The following is a 15,902-nucleotide window of genomic DNA, read 5'->3' as shown; positions in this document are numbered from 1 at the left end:
GACAATGATGTGAAGTAGAATGTGTGTCCTGTCATCTCTGCCATTACGTCAATCTTGTTACTGTCATTAATTTGATAAAAAGGTCGAAAAAACAAACAAACAAAAACAATCCAAATTTAATCCAAACCCTCAGTGAAAAGTAGGACAAATGTACTGCTCATGTATGTGCAATCTAGTACATATTAGTAATTAGAAATATAGTGTATAGTAATGTTTATCTTGGTAACAGGTTTGAAGAATTATCAAAACATTTAGGAGAAAAACAGTCAAAATATAAAATTATACAGTCTGAGATGGTACAACCCAATTTCTTGTCATTTTAAGAGGTCTTCAATCCCTGGCAATTTAAAAGTGGTGATTAAACTTGTAAAAAAAAATTCACTTTTCAAAGTTGAAAAAGCATCGATTTCGTGAATTTACCCATATACATTTTATTTCAATCACACCACAAAGATACCAGGTCAAATAAAGACCAGAGCTTCAAGTAACAACTATTTTCATTATCAATCAATATTATCTGTTATTTAGAGTATTAGCCATTTCCACACCTGATGTCCAACAGTGTTACAGAGACAGGTAGATACTATTAAACATTCCTTAGGGTAAAATACAGACGACATGACAATGGTTGTCTTTGGCTACTGCACTGCTGAGGTGATGTTACTCTGTGAAGCCACACTAAATCAAAATAAAATGAACAGAGGACATGTTTGTCTCATGGTTCATGGCAGAATAAACTTCTGTAGCTTTTATTCTCAGTTGAGTGCTGTTGTCTGTGTTGAACTGTCTGGTTTTATGCATCATAAAAATGCTTCCCCCTTCAGTCTACATCTCTTCTGATGTAAATTTAGATGTATCGTTAGACAGGAAACATACTTGTTTGCATGTTGATGTCTTTGCTCATGTCCGATTTCTGAATGAATGAGGCTGCACTCAGAGGTTAAATGTTGATCTCACTGTTCTTAAGTTTCAAGCTGTCAAACACAAAGCCAGACACAGATTAGTGGATATCATTTTATTCATGTTTACTGGGTGACATATTGCTCATAGTGATGATTCATGCACATTTTATTCCAAAATGATCCAAACAGGAAGTAGAAAAAAATCTTTCCCAGTGTGAATTATTTGACAAAGATGTAAACTTAACAGATTTAGTATTGTTTGTAACAATTTATAAAATCAATATCACAAAGTGCAACTCTGAAATTATCAGGCTTTGCATACAAATAGCACTAACTTAAACTCGTCAAAAAAATATAAGAGATCTGACTGTAAAATGCAAACTGAGCACAACAAAATCAGCATAGAGATAAGCCCTTGCTTCAGTAAGTGACGAAAGGTTGTATCCAAAAGTGACCAAGCTCGCTTTTTTCTTACTGCTTACAGCACACAATATTCAGGCCCATTTGATTACTGACAGTGCAGTGCAGATGTTCATCTAAACATGTGACAAAAAGAGTCCAGAGATTCAAATAAAATCCAATCTTAATTTTTTCATACTCTCATCAAATTAAATGTGCAGTTACAAAAGCAAACTAATCCCTGGCAATTAGAGTTAATAGGCACTTTGAAAGTACAGTAGGTCATTACCCAACAGGCATTTATATACTATAACTCAATGTTGTTGAAATGGCACAAAGTCAGCCTGTGTAGGTACAGGCACTGCTTCATTAGATCCTCTAAACCAGTGGTTCACAAACTTTTCACATCAAGGACCCTTAAATGGACACAAATTAGATCACTGACCCCCATTTGATAAGATTTTGTCCCATGGTTGCTTCTCTCATAGGATTTTTGCATTTAGAGGTTTAATTACAAAAAGAGAATGAAATCCACCAAAACAGTCATATGTTCTGTCATTGTGTTACTTATAGATGGAATTAAGTACAGGGACCCCACTTTGAGAACCACTGGATCTAAACCGGATGGAGAAAGCCTGTTTGTAGGTCTCCTTACACAGAAAGTAACACGGCAGTTTTGCATCTTTTTTTTAGTTTTCCAAAAACATAAACTTAGGACTTGCTACCACTGGAGGACAATTCTGTGTCACACTCCTGAGATTTCCACAAAGTTTGTATGCTTTGTTATCAAATAGAAACTTTTCCCAGGCCAGTTCCTCGTTATTTCTTTGTTTCCTTCCTACCCTGGCAAAGTGAAAACATACCAGACAAGTCAAGTCACAAAAAAGCCACGGGTAAACCACTTCTTCTGGCCATTTGATTAAAAAGATTGCACAAACACCTGAAACATTTTAAACTGGCTGTGATTTTGAACATTTAAAAATCTTTTCCCGGGTCTTCATAGACATCCTTTGCAGATAAATATTTGTAGTCTGACAACAGTCGTCTATAATTTTTCATACAGACAGCGTTACTTGTAGTGATCTGCATTCCCTGACATAGCAGCATATTTGGGAAAAGAGAGGCCAAACTAAAACTAAGACCGACAAAAATGACAGAAAGAACTAATAAAATTCCACACTAACTGAACGCCCTATTAATTTAAAACCTAGCCTAGCTGAACTAAAGGTATGTATATTACTTTGTTTATATTTTAAAAATCACCATAAAACTTGCATAAACATTTCTCTTTCTTTTCCTTCCTAAAATCTCTTTCATCTTGTGGACCACCAACATGTGCACAGCTGAAAACATTAAAACTACAGAGTTAAATAATACAGAAACATTTTTGAAAACATAAAATACTTGGGTAAAAGCAGGTTTTGGGAACAAAACAGAGCAAATCCAATTACAAATAGTCACTGAATTGCCATCTTCAGTCTCCCTCTAGCTGCCACAGCGACATCCTGATGATGCCTCTGTGGAAGCGTGCACTATCCAGCCTCAGGCAAAGTCGCTTCCATCATAGATTATGGGCTTCTCCATGGTCAGATGGTAGAAGACTTTCTTGGAGATAAACCTGTTGGAAAAAGGTTTCTCATCAAAGGACTGAAATCTGATTAACTGAAACGAGACGCTGAGGCCAAATAGGAAGTCGGCTTACAGGCCAATTGCACACACATACACGTGTGTTTTTTTGTGTGTGTGTGACACATGTGCCCAACAGTGGCAGGAAATGGTGAAGACAATAAGAGATCAAACATTTCTGTAATTCACAAGCTTCTCCGGACAAGGGCGGCTGTAGCTCAGGAGGTAGAGCGGGTTTGCCGTTAATCGGAAGGTCGGCGGTTCAATCCCTGGCTCCCCCTGGTTGCGTGTCGAAGTGTCCTTGGGCAAGATACTGAACCCCGAATTGCCCCTGGCGGCTATTCCGCCAGTGTATGAATGAGTGTGAATGTTAGTTTCTGTTTGAGCACTTAGGCTCAGTGTATGAATGTGTGTGACTGGTGAATGCAGATGTAGTGTAAAAGCGCTTTGAGTGGTCGAAAAGACTAGAAAGGCGCTATACAAGTACGGAGCATTTACATTTGCATTCACGTCAGGAGTTCCATACCTTGAGAAGGAGTTGTCAAAGATGAGCGTGTACAGGCCAGGTTGTCGGACTTTCAGCTGTCCCTGAATTGTCTCTTTATGGGAATTACAGCGAGTCAGAGGAATCAGGACCTGAGAGAAGAACAGAAACATTGGTCTGAAGTGAAACTCAAGGTACAGGTTCTGTCAGAGGCTCAACAAAGCTCCCCCTGCTAGGCCAATCTATCTGTAATACTATCAATAATACTCTGAACTTGTTTTATGTTACGTTACATGACTGTTTGTTGGACAGCAACAACGGAGTCATCATTATCATGATAATTTAAATATATTAGAAATATATAAGAAAAAAAAAAATCACACAACAGGAAATATTGGCAAGAGAGGGAGGGGAGGGGAATATGAGACTAAAGGACATAACTCATGTACAACCCCTGCCATTTTAAGTGCAGGGTCAAATTTAAAAGATCTAGCAAACAGCCCTGCTCACTGCAGGGGGGTGCCAATGAAAGCACACGCAGGGTCCATGCATTGTGTCTGGCAATAACTCTTACTGCAGTTTCTAACAACTGGAAAGCATTCCCTTCAGCCTCATGCTTTCAGCCACATTGCCGTCCTGGTCTTTTCCTGTGGCAGACGCACACAGGGCGCGAATGATGTCAGGGCATGTTCACATTCATTGGGCTTCTATACTGTATAAGTGTATAGGTTCCAAGAGGCTCCTGGGCCTCACAACACATGCAGAGACATAAAAATGCTTTTACCTTTGCCTGTTCCACCTGGGTATCAGTGGATTCCCTGTAAACCACACTAAAGGAGATGCTCTTTGGCTCTGAGGAAAACATCCAGCTGATGGTTGGCCCACAATCACCCACAGCAACACTTATCACACTGTAACAGCTGGACTTGATGAAGAGTTCCCTGGAACCATCCCAGAACTGGGAAATATCATCAATGGTGAGAGGGACAGCCATCCTGCAATAAGAACAAATTAATTTTAAGAGTGGGATTTATACAAGGTGGCATACACAAACACATTAAGTATATGGAGGTCAAGACTCACGTGACTTCTCCTGATTTAAGAAGGTTTATTTCTGAATCCTGAACAGTGGGGACATTCTCTTCAGGGTCATCAGGGGTCACATCTCCTGTGCCTCTGCAAAATCCAAGACATGACACGAAAAGTAATTATTTTGTTTTCAATGCATGTAACTATCACACAATGCTGATTAAGCCTAACACCATCAGGTAAATCTCTCTGTATTTCACAGTATACCAGATACCAGTTTTTAAATCTGGTGTCTTTGGTGATGTTTCCGAGCACGCAAATCGGTCGGGATGTTTATCATGCCAACCAACAATATTTGGTTTGCAGGGCCGAAAGGGTGAACGACCGTAGCAACTCAGAATGGCAGTGTTCAGTGTTACCTCATCTTCCTTCCAGTTATCTTTGAGGTACATCTTTGAATGTTGTACTTTTTTTGACAGCAGCACTTACTCACTCCATACAGTTGAGCAACAAAATAGTAACACATGCCTCTCTCCACCACCTTTAGTACCTGTGTCACTTCTCAGTTCTTCCGTTTTGTTTTTTTCACTTATCAGTAAGAGGAAGAACTAACCTCAATTACTATTTTAAACCTGGGAGGGGACAGAATTTTTTTTTAAATTCCCCCTGACCAATGGTGCATTATTGATAACACGGAACTAGTTCTCTTCTCATTTTCCTACTTCCCACTTTTCAAGGTGTTATGGTGAAAACAACATGGCAACCTGGAAGAAAGCCTAGCTGTTTGGCTGTTTTAAGAACAAAACCAGGTGCCAACTCATCCCTCTTCTCTGTCCCCAGATAAATATTACACTCACATATGCAGGGCTCCTGGATGCCGTCGGTCTTGTTCTTCCTCCAGTGAGCCTCCAGTGGTCTGGGAGGTGGTGTCACTGTCGTAGACGCCGTTCACTTCCTCTTCTGTTATTATGTCAAAAGCCCCATCGTCAGATCTGTTGCTTGGATCTGAAACTGGGAGGAACAAGAATGTATTAATTTAACTGTTGGACAATTGGACCTCTACCTGTTCTCATGGTACAGTCTTCTGATTAGACAGTATACAAAATCTTATTGCATGTACAGCACATTACGGCTGCGCCACAGTTTTGATGCGTCCATAGCCTCGCGTCAAAGTCCCCTGGAAGAGTCTCAAAAGTGTTTCAGTGTTTTCGCTGCGGCACCGTCTGGTTGACTCACAAGCATTGTATATAATAGCCGCGATAAGCCACAGCCGGAGCCAGTGGATTTTACGAGCAAGCCACTACAAAAAATAGACCTAACATTTTGCAGCCTTCTTTACAGTAAAAGCAAAAGAGTTCCATCTCTGAATGGAAATGTTAACCTCTTCCCCTTCTGTCTATTGAAGAAGAATTCAGTGGTATGGTGTCTGTCCTTGTTCCTCAATGTGATAAAGTCAGTCTTTTACTTCTGCTTCCCATTTAACTCACAATAAAACAAGACAGCCATCCAGAGAACTAAAGCATAAACTTAGGGCCACTTTGTGCAGTTATCTAGTTAGCATGTGTTTTTGTTCCTTGCTTGCCTCCCTGCCTACCTGTTACCCTGGGAGTGGGTTTATACGGGGTTGGTTCAGGAGGTGGCTGAGGTCCAGCTCCCAGTGGAGGGGGCTGAGTGTCGGAAGGACTCAGCTCTGCCGCTGTGAACCTCTCCACCACCGCGCTGTGTTGGGTGTAACAGTCCCTGCAGCAGCGTTCCTTCTTCTTACAGTGCTTGGTCATCACAAAGTTGTTGCTGCAGTAGTAGCAGAAGATGCGACCACAAAGCCTAAAGAATAATGAATGTATGAAAAAATAAATGGGTTTTCTTCCATAGCAGACCTATACTTGTGTTACTAAAACATATTTTTGATGCCTTTCATATTGAGTAAGCATGCAAGTGATGCTATGTGTAGCATGAAGATCAAACAGGATAGGTACATAGACTGACAGGAGCAACAGTGTAACATAGCCCCCAGTGCCCACCCACCTGCAGTGATGTCTGCGCAGCCACCAGCTGAACTGGCCCTGGCAGCCAAGGCAGTGTGTGGCCTCCTTATCCACCAACCACCAGCGCTCTTCTGCCCGCAGTTTCTGCTCGAACTCCAGAGCGTCTGACTTCTGCCACAGAGCATCTTTGTCCCTAATGTAATTCAAAAATCACAAACGCATGGACGTTACTCGATGCCATCTTAACAAATATTGTCTTAACTGGGACTAAATGTCAAGTTTTGAAATGTTTTTTTTTTTCTTCAAATCGAGCAAATAAACTTACTTGCTGTTTAGAAATGTGTTCCGTTCGATGTTAACACATTTAATGCTGAATGTTTCAAAAGCTGCTCTGGAGGAAAATGGAAGCTGGCTATACTGTAAAATAAATTTCACTAAACTTCATGATCTTTGAAGACTGAACAAATTTAGCATGTCCTGTCCGTGGACTGAACTGTAATTGTTATTTTATACTAAAGATTCTGTATACACTTGTCATGTGGGCTTATCCCAAAGGAGTTGACCGGATCATTGCACTTTCATGAGTATGAAAGCTTTTGAGGCAACAGTGGTTCCTGAATCAAAGCAAAGAATGATGCATAAAAAGTTTTTGTTCTAATCTGCAGCTTCTTTCTACTAAACTTTACCTCTCATGTTGGCCTCTCAGCATATTTCCTGCACTGTTTTCGTCAAAGAAATTCTATGCCTGTTGCAATAGACAGCATTGACGCTGCTGACAGAGGTACTTCAGACAGGTCATACCTTATAAGCTCGATGAGCCTCTCTTCAAGGTTGACCTTGGTTCTGTTGAGGTCATCGATCTCTGCAGTCATCTTCAGCCACTGGTTTTGTTTGTCAGCTTCTGCTGAGTTGAGTTTCTGTGTCAGTTCCTCGCAGACCTTTTGCACAGCCAAGTGTGCTTCTTCAGCACTGATGAGAGCAGATGCAAAGACAATAAGTCAGTGTATCTTTCTGTGCCAAAAGGAGAAGAAATTCACAGGCATCACTGTTCATAAACGCACCTGGTTAGTCCTTCTCTTAGTTGCTGAATCTCACTCTCAGCCTCACGAACGGCTGTTTCTGTCTTTGTGATGTGAGCATCTTTCTCACCAGTTAGCTGCAAGTATTGCTCATTCACAGCCTTTAAGAACACACATAAAGATACTCATCAGTACAAATATCTCTTTCAATAATTTAAAGAATTGTTTTTTTTCTTCTGACCTATAGAAACATGCCGATTTTGGAGAGACACAGGCTAAATTAAATCTTAAAAATATATTATATAGATCTGTAAACAAATCAAACCATTGAGGCAAAAATATAATCTCAAAGCACATTCATTAAGCTATTATTTGTACTAGGACCAGTACACTGCAGTGATTTTGAATGTACTGTTATACCTTCTACAATCAAAGAAAACTGCTCAAGCAATCAAAGCGTCTCGTTATAAAAAAACAAAGGCCTGAAAAAACTCTCTCATATAATCATCGACTGTTAATGAGTACTAAATAATGTCCCTGTTATTATGTCCCCTGTGGCTTGTAGCTTCCTTTTCTCCATCCCTGCTGCAAATCCACTAATGATAAACGCGTTGGTGCCTGTTCCAGGCTATGTATAGGATGTTGCACTTTTGAGTGCTATCTAGCTTTACTCTGTTCTTAATCATATCTGGTTTTCTTTAGACACATTTTTTCTGATCACTGTATACATCTATCTCTCTTTAAATGCACATGCTCTCCAAAGATTACAGAACACACTAACACCACCAGGCATCTGCTTATTATGTGACCATGAATCACTGTATTTGATGCTTGAAAGACACAGACCTCTAATTCAGACACTTTGGCCTGCAAGCTGGACACATTCTTCAGCTCCTCCTGCAGCAGGGCTTTCACCTTATCCAGCTGCTCATTTACACTCTGAAATGTGAGAGTAACACAGGAGAAAGGAAATCAGTGGAGTCTACTGACACGCCAGTCGCTCTGTACAGTTGTACTTAGGCACAGTGGTGCTTTGAAATAAACACTAATATGCTTACAATGCTAACGCTAAACAGATATGTTTTACAATGTTCAACCCGTTCATTCAGAGTTTTAGCACACTAACATTTGCTAATTAGCACTAATCACAAAGTATTAGTTTTGATGTCACAAGTTTTGCAGCTATTTAGTAATAAACCAAAGTAGTAGACAAATTAAAATTTTGTCAAAGTCAGGGGTCCTTAGGTTTTATCTTCTGGGGTCAATGAATGTCTGCACAAACTTTCATGGCAAGGTCCATGGTGAGCACATGCTTTAGAAAAACATCTGCATCGGCAAGTTGAAAGGTCACCTAACTTCGCTTCTTCTCACTAGCTTAAGGAAGCCTGGCAAGTCGCTAAGCAAGACTTCCCTCGCAAAAAGTGATTTAGAAATTAATGACATCCATTAGTGTCATTGCTTCCCTTGACCTGGGATGTGCCATGTCTATTGAGGAGTCAGACAGCCTCATAATCCAGATAATATATCAAGACACAGATCACATGTTAGTCCCAAAAGCACAAATTACTATCTTGAGTGTAATACAAGTCATGACTAACTCACCTTCATCTGGACCTGATGATTCATGCTCTCTGAGCTCATTTGGAACTTGATGGCCTCCGCCTCCTCTCGGCCAGAGTCCTTGACGCACTGCATTTGGTTCTTGGCTTTTTTCAACTGCTCCTGGAGCTCTATGATAGTCTCCGGAAGTTTCTCCCTCTGTGTCAGCTCCTCTCTTAGTTTGGTATTCTCCAGCCGTAGTTCTGTCATGCTCTCTTCTATTCGCTCCACCTGTTTCTCCAGCTCTTCAATCCTGGCAGCGTCCCCTGCCCAGTGCTCTCGGGCCTCCTCCTTTTCTGCACTTAGCTTACAGATGGTCATCCCCAACTCCGCCATCTCTGTGTTTGCCCTGTGTAGACCTTCACGTGCCTCGCTGTTCTCTAAGGCTAGTCTGTCATTTTCTGCCTTGAGGGTGGACAGCCTTTCTCGGATGGCTGCCGCAGAGATGGCCAACTCGGCATGGGCAGCTACTTCTTGATCACGCTGTTCAATCAGCGCCCCTTCTTTCTTTTTGCACTCCAGAAGCTCTGTTACATGCCTCTGATTCAGTGCTTCTGTCTGGGCTTTAAGCTGCTCAGTCAGAGTCCTGAGCTCATCTCTTTGGGCCTCCGTCACCTCCAGCTGTGCTTGTGATTTTAGCTTTTCCTCGTCAGACCTCTTTACCTGCACCCTGAGGTCCAGGATCTCTGCCTGGAGCCTGGACACATCTTTCATGCTCACCTCCAACTGGCCCTCGACCGTAGTCAGTTTGACTTTCACTTCCTGGCTTTCCTTTGCCTGGACTGCGCTCCTCTCCAGCTGAGATGTCTCCATCATCCGTTTCTCAGAGGCAACCCTTTCAATTACTTCTGTCTGTTTAGCACAGGTTGCTTCTGCATCAGCTTTGGCAATCTCCAGCTCCTTCTCCCTGGCCTCCAGAATCTTTAACCTGGACTGCAGCTCAACAAGGTTGTTCTCTTTACTCTCTAGCTGGGCCTCTTTGGCTTGGAGCTGCTCTTCAAGGCTTGCTTCATTCCTGCGTGAAGCTCCCAAGTTCTTCTCCAACTCTCCGATTTGTCCGTGAACACTCTTCAGATCAGCTTGCATGCGGCTAAGAGCTGCTTTCACAGTGTCCTGCTCCTCTCTCAGACTCTGGTTCTCCTGCTCCAGCCGCTTTGACGTGGCCTCTGAGAGCTTTGCGTCCATGGTGGCTCGCTGCAAACTCTCATCCAGGTTGCGGTTCTCCTCACGCAAGCGCTTCTCTTTTTCATCCACGGTCATCTTGGTGTCGTCCAGCTGGCCCCGAAGCTGTTTCTCGGAAGCCCTTAGAGCTGCTAATTCAGCTTCAAGGGCTGTTCTGTTTTCTGCCATCTCCTTTTTCAGCTCCTCATTTCTCTTCACCCGGTTCAACAGTTTCTCATTTAGTTCCATTAGGTTGCCGCACTGAGTCTTGTAGTCTTCTATCTTTGCGGCTTGTTCTTTGACATTACCCTCCAGCTCAACAAGGTTTGTGGTCAGTTTGTCCCTCTCTTTGGTCAGGCTTTGGTTCTTGGCTTCTAGCTTTTGTAGTGTCTCACAGCTCGAGGTAAGCTCTGCCTCTTTCCTCTTTAGCTTCTCCTTAAGGGTAGTGACTTCTGTTTCTAAAGACTCTTTTAAGCCTCCAGCCTTCTTCTGCATTTCATCTTTATCTTGGTTTGCTCTCTTCTTAACCTCTTCCATGTCTTTCTCCTTCTCCTCTAGAGATCTTTGGAGGTCCTGCAGCTGCCTTTGTAGGTTACTCGCCTCCTTCTCTCTCACTGTCAAGGCCCCCTGCAGCTTATCAAGGGCGATGCACTGTTCATCCACTTTCGCCTCCAACTTGGCCTTCTCCTCAGACACAGATGCAACTAACGCTCCAAGTTTGGTTTCACCATCCCTTTTGGCTGCCTCCTTGGCTCTCAGCTCCTCCTCTAACCTCTCTGCCTGTCTTTTCTTCTCCTCTACCTCAGCTACAGCTTCCATCTTCCCTTTCTCAGCCTCTTTCAATCTGTCCAGCAACTCATGTATCTTTTGAGCTGAATCAAAGTAACTGGCTGCCTGCTGGCCCTTCTCATTCAGAACCCCGTCCAACTTGGCCAGGAGCTCTATGTTCTTCCCCTCAGCAGCTGCCAACTTTTCCTGGAGCAGTTGTTGTTCAGCCTCCCTGGCCTTTTCCCCAGTCCTGAGCACTTCGACCTCCCTGGACAGGGCCTCCTCTCTCCCCTGCAGAGCCTTGAGTTCTCCCTGCAAGCCCTGCTGCTTCTCTTGGGCAGAAAGGGACACATCCAGTTGCCTCTGGAGCTCCACGACCACCCCCCTGAGCTCAGCAGCCTCCTCGCCCAGCTGCTGCACCTTATCTAGGAACTCTCGCTGCTTCAGCTCTGACTGGTCCAGCTCCAGGCGAAGGTCTTCAACTGTGCTGATATCTTCGGTGCAGGCAGGCAGAGACTCGTTCAGGTCATTCAGCAGACCTTGACCATAGTCCGGGCTAGAGGGGAATTCGGGTGCTTGCTAGATGGTTGCAAGGGGAACCAGAGGAGAAGAGAAGGAACAGAGAAATAGTGATGAACATGACACTATCATTTTAAAATTATGATAAAATAGAGACATACTGTACATCAGTTACCTGGGAGTAAGTGCTGGCCAGACTGTTAATACTCGAACTACGACTGGGTGGTTTCCACATGTGGCCAGGTGAGTTTGCACTTCCCAGTGTCCTCCTGTTGATCAGAAAATAAATCTGATACTTTAAACATTGGTAAATATCACACATCTGGAATAAACTCCAAAGTAGGTGCAAAGGCTGTGTTTGGACAAACAAATAATTTTTTGATGCTTATTTAGATATCTGACAGATACATTTGTCATGATTTGCCTGTTACCTTGCAAAAGTAGGCCAGGAGGCATCAAGATCATGACCTCTGGAAGCCACATCAAACTGGACATCATTGAGTTCGTATAGGTGATTTATAATGTCAACACTAAGGTGGGGCTTCAAGAAGGGGCTCCTCGCATAGTACCAGTCACTGTGGGAAGAGAGATGAGGTTGAGGTTACAGTAAGACAAAGCAGAACATCTAGAAACAATACACTGAGTAATAAAAAGGAACTTTGTCCCATATTTAAACCTTGACACAAATGACATTTCAAGCAGGAAATACAGAAATTCCTCAAAAATAACACACTTCACTTTACTTGCATTTCAACAAAAGCAGATCATTCTTCCTATTTTAAATGACAGCAAAAAACTAAACTTTGCAAACAGACTGTATTGTGCAGGTTTACCTGGTGACTCTCTGGTTCATCAGGCACTGCTGCAGGGTGTCAGCCAGTCGCTGATGTACGAGAGAATAACGGATAAAGGCTCTTCCTTTCCCCAGAGATGTCTTCAGCTATGAAAGCAATATATGACTGGGTTTTACACTGAGCTTTCAACTGGTACTTTATGCTCACACAGCACGGATATCTCACAAGTCAAAAATTAGAAAGTTCGACTATTCAGTATCTAATCTAAACTGTCATTTTAATCTCAACTAAAACATGCTATAAACATGTAGATAAGAGCTATTTTAAATGCAACAAACAATAAAAAAAGAAAGAAGACATAAAATATTGGATGAAATGTTTTTTGAACAGCAATATAAAAAGAGTTATATGACAGGCTCTTTGTGTATGTTGTGCCATGTCTGTATACTATAAGAGATGAGAAAGAAACAGGAAGCAAAAATCTTTTTGAGTCATTGTGGGTGGAGGTAAAACAGATACAACGACTTTAGGTTAATATTAATGATCAGTATATAATCAGTGCTATAGTTGTTGCGTAATTGTAAACAACAACAAAAATCTTCATACCTCAGTGATGGATTTGACAAAACGGATCCCATCATTGGCTCCTTTGATCTTAGCCAGACAGTCGTTGAAATATTCCCAATAATCCTTCTTTGTACCGAGAAATGTGGTCTTTTCCTTCTGGTCAAACTGAAGATAGATACATATATAGGTACAGTTGGAAAAAAAAAAACTGTTGAACATGGATCATTTTTTGAGGCAACTTGTAACGTTTTTAGCAATAAAAAAAAAAAAAAGTTATCCATGTTGGATCTAAAGATATGAATTAATCATCACACATTCCTCCTTTTATTTATTTTGTAAGAGCAGACATAACATTTTTCTAACTATTTCGAGTATCTTATTTGGGAAGAATTAATGATCTATTCACGTCTTCCTTGAGTAATTGGGAGACAATTACCCAGGTGAGACAATATACTGTTAGAAAAATCAAACCTGTAGCAGGTACTCCAGTTTATAGGAGAATTTGTGCAGACTGGTACTGTCATCTGTGATTGGCTCCCCACTTTCCCTGTACTCCTTTGCAAGGTCTGCAACAGCCTCTGAAATTCACATAGTTCGAATCATTGATTAATAACAGGGTTCATTCAAACAGGTGGCACGCAGATTTCACTTGGAACACAGATTTAAAATACACATCCTTCTTACAGGTACATACATTATAAGTAGCAGGAAAGAAAAGAGCAAAAAAGAAGTAAAATGTTACCTTACCTAAAACCACATATTCTAAAAATAGCTCAAAGGATGTGCAAAATTATACTTCTGTAATATTTTCATCTCTTGGTGCATTCTGGTTACACACTCACACACAAATGGCCCTGGTGCCTATGTTTTCAATGGTTTTCCAGTTCCACACTCTTCATCCACATCTAGTCTCTAAATCAACCACTTGCCTCGAATCCATCGCAAAAACTGGAAGGACACCTGTGATGGTTGCACCCTCAGTACGCACTTTCTGTCTCGCTGCATGCTCACAAAGGCTTCCACCACACCCTTACTGCAGGGACATGAGTTCAGATGCACGTTTTCCCAAATGATTTGATGAGCAGGAGCGGTCAGATTGTTCCAGGTGTAAAGACTGTACGTACACTTGACACTGAGACCATGGCAAACCTTTCTGACTCTCCTTTCTCCTCTCTTCAGTCACACCATGTCAGCCATCAACTGCCCTCCGCCAGTCTATTCACACACAATCACACGAACAGGCACACGCACATAAAGCTGGCGTACCATGCAGATCTCGGATAATCCTCTGGAGTTGGCTCTCCCCGACCGAAGCCCCAGAAGCCATGGCCCCACCGCTCTCTCCCTGGCAACCAGGGGTCACAGGGTCACATCCAGTCTGCTGAATCAGAGAATCAGAACTAGTCAGGAACAAAAGATCGACATGAATGACCTAACATACTGTACTCTCTCGTGGCCACCCATGTGCATGCTTGATACACATAAATGAGCTACACATTATTGAGAGTTCTCATAATGGGTAAATTGACGAATTGAGTGCAGAAAATGTCGCTCTAAGCCCTGAAAGTCAGCCTGACATAGATATAATGTTCTGTCACATATGCAATTTGATCTGTTACTGTATAATCTGTAAATATCCTTTTACACATTCTGCTCTTTTGACTACCAGCTAAGTTATTATTCAGCTGTAATCTTTTATTTCTATCAAACTATGGATTTTTGTTTTGTAACATTCAAACTAAATCTAAAACTATCTAAAATCATAATTACATTCTCATATAACTGCAACAATAAAGTACATTAATCATTTGTATGAAATTATAGGGATGCAATAACAGGGATGCAAAAGGGCACAGTGTGTTTTAAAATATTCTAATGTAAATGGAATCTGGCTCTTGCTGGATTCTGGTTCAATGAGACTAACCTCTAAGCCACGTTGTTACCAAGTCTCACTCCACAAAAAATACTGTCAACTGCAGTGAGTTACTTTTCACTAAAATTTACTTTCATTACCCATAAGAAAAGAGACATACGTGTTGCAAAATGTACAATTCCCATGCTTTTACATAACCAAACAGTGTCTGAGAGTATGTCAATGCTTTCATAGAAAATGTGTTATAAAATGTATAGAAGATTGTGTTTGTCACATAATACTGAATATTCTCTACATGACAGTCGGGGTAAAAACAGCTTGTGGACCAGATATAATCTACTACAATATCTGTGCAGCAATAAAAGTCTGTTAAACACCAACAACACAAATTATGGCTGCAAAGACTGCCAGGTCGTTGAGTAACATCTCTCTGATACAGTGCCCACTAAAATGAAAATTATAATATTTACAGAGGTAGTAGGCCTATTTATTATTGTAGGTTTTAAGTTACTGGTAATTTGATACTGTGACGGTGGTAATGTTACTGTGTCCACCTCCTGAAACCTCCTGTTTGTTAGATATAAGAACGTCAACAAAGTATGCAGTAAGTGTGTTGTAAGAAATCCCCAACATTATGAAAGTGGTTACACTGTGGTAACGTAAGACCAGCCTCAAAATACATTTTTATACACAAGCATTTACAATTTAGTAACGTGTTTACCTAAACCATGTTAAGATTTGTTTAGCTAACTGCTAACCTTAGCATAACTAACTAGGTTAGCGTGAGTTGGAAACATCAAGAACCGTTTTACAACACTAACTATCGGCTCTTACGGCGCAAATATTACTTTTCTAACATATAAGAACGATGGACAACAATGCACAGCTGGCAGCTCAAACTTTTACAGACGTTGAAGCTGTCCCAGGGACGGTATCTGACACAGTGATCCCTTGACAGACAGGTTGAAAACAACAGTGGCTTCACCAAGAAACGACAACTTTAATAATCTTACATGCCTCCAGGTAGTTGCTGGTGAAATAATTAGAAAATAATAATAAGTTTGACATACTTTTACAGATATGACTCCTGTCCATAACAACTCAGATCGTTTGTGTGCATACAAACTTGTTGACAGTCTCGTGATGGACATTGTGCCATCCACTGACAAAGCGACGC

At 41.5% G+C, this 15,902-nt stretch overlaps 1 protein-coding gene across 3 annotated transcripts; it reads right to left on the bottom strand.

The window, feature by feature from the left end:
- Positions 1 to 1,000: 1,000 nt before the first annotated feature.
- fyco1a (FYVE and coiled-coil domain autophagy adaptor 1a) lies at positions 1,001 to 15,874 on the bottom strand. 3 transcript variants are annotated; one of them, XM_038716061.1, is made up of 18 exons: positions 15,796 to 15,874; positions 14,119 to 14,230; positions 13,324 to 13,430; positions 12,892 to 13,017; positions 12,325 to 12,431; positions 11,923 to 12,066; positions 11,667 to 11,760; positions 9,047 to 11,551; positions 8,291 to 8,383; positions 7,487 to 7,605; positions 7,227 to 7,394; positions 6,466 to 6,618; positions 6,035 to 6,264; positions 5,298 to 5,451; positions 4,495 to 4,587; positions 4,196 to 4,406; positions 3,454 to 3,563; positions 1,001 to 2,919 (listed from the first exon to the last, which is right to left on the bottom strand). In XM_038716061.1, the coding sequence occupies exons 2-18, from the start codon at positions 14,177 to 14,179 to the stop codon at positions 2,844 to 2,846; spliced, it is 4,551 nt and encodes a 1,516-aa protein (XP_038571989.1). In that variant the 5' UTR covers positions 14,180 to 14,230; positions 15,796 to 15,874; the 3' UTR covers positions 1,001 to 2,843. The 3 variants fall into 3 exon arrangements, with proteins under 3 accessions (XP_038571989.1, XP_038571988.1, XP_038571987.1); XM_038716060.1 differs by having other exon boundaries at positions 14,119 to 14,233; positions 15,796 to 15,873; XM_038716059.1 differs by lacking the exons at positions 14,119 to 14,230; positions 15,796 to 15,874 and adding an exon at positions 13,782 to 14,091.
- Between the last annotated feature and the right edge of the window lie 28 nt (positions 15,875 to 15,902).

This window comes from Micropterus salmoides, unplaced genomic scaffold, assembly GCF_014851395.1.
Source record: "Micropterus salmoides isolate LMB-PRFRI ecotype aquatic unplaced genomic scaffold, ASM1485139v1 Ms_hic_scaffold_13, whole genome shotgun sequence".
In the NCBI taxonomy this organism is placed as follows: Eukaryota; Metazoa; Chordata; class Actinopteri; order Centrarchiformes; family Centrarchidae; genus Micropterus; species Micropterus salmoides.
Note: the sequence above shows the minus strand (reverse complement) of the source record. Positions and strands in the feature narration are given on the sequence as shown.

Excerpts from the sequence above, each read along its gene's own strand:
- fyco1a (XM_038716059.1), bottom strand. The coding sequence starts at position 13,857 with ATGCAGCGAGACAGAAAGTGCGTACTGAGGGTGCAACCATCACAGGTG. Across the intron at positions 7,606-8,290 it reads CCAAAGTGTCTGAATTAGAG|GCTGTGAATGAGCAATACTT; the intron begins GTCTGTGTCTTT and ends GTGTTCTTAAAG. Across the intron at positions 6,265-6,465 it reads CTGCGCAGACATCACTGCAG|GCTTTGTGGTCGCATCTTCT; the intron begins GTGGGTGGGCAC and ends ATTATTCTTTAG.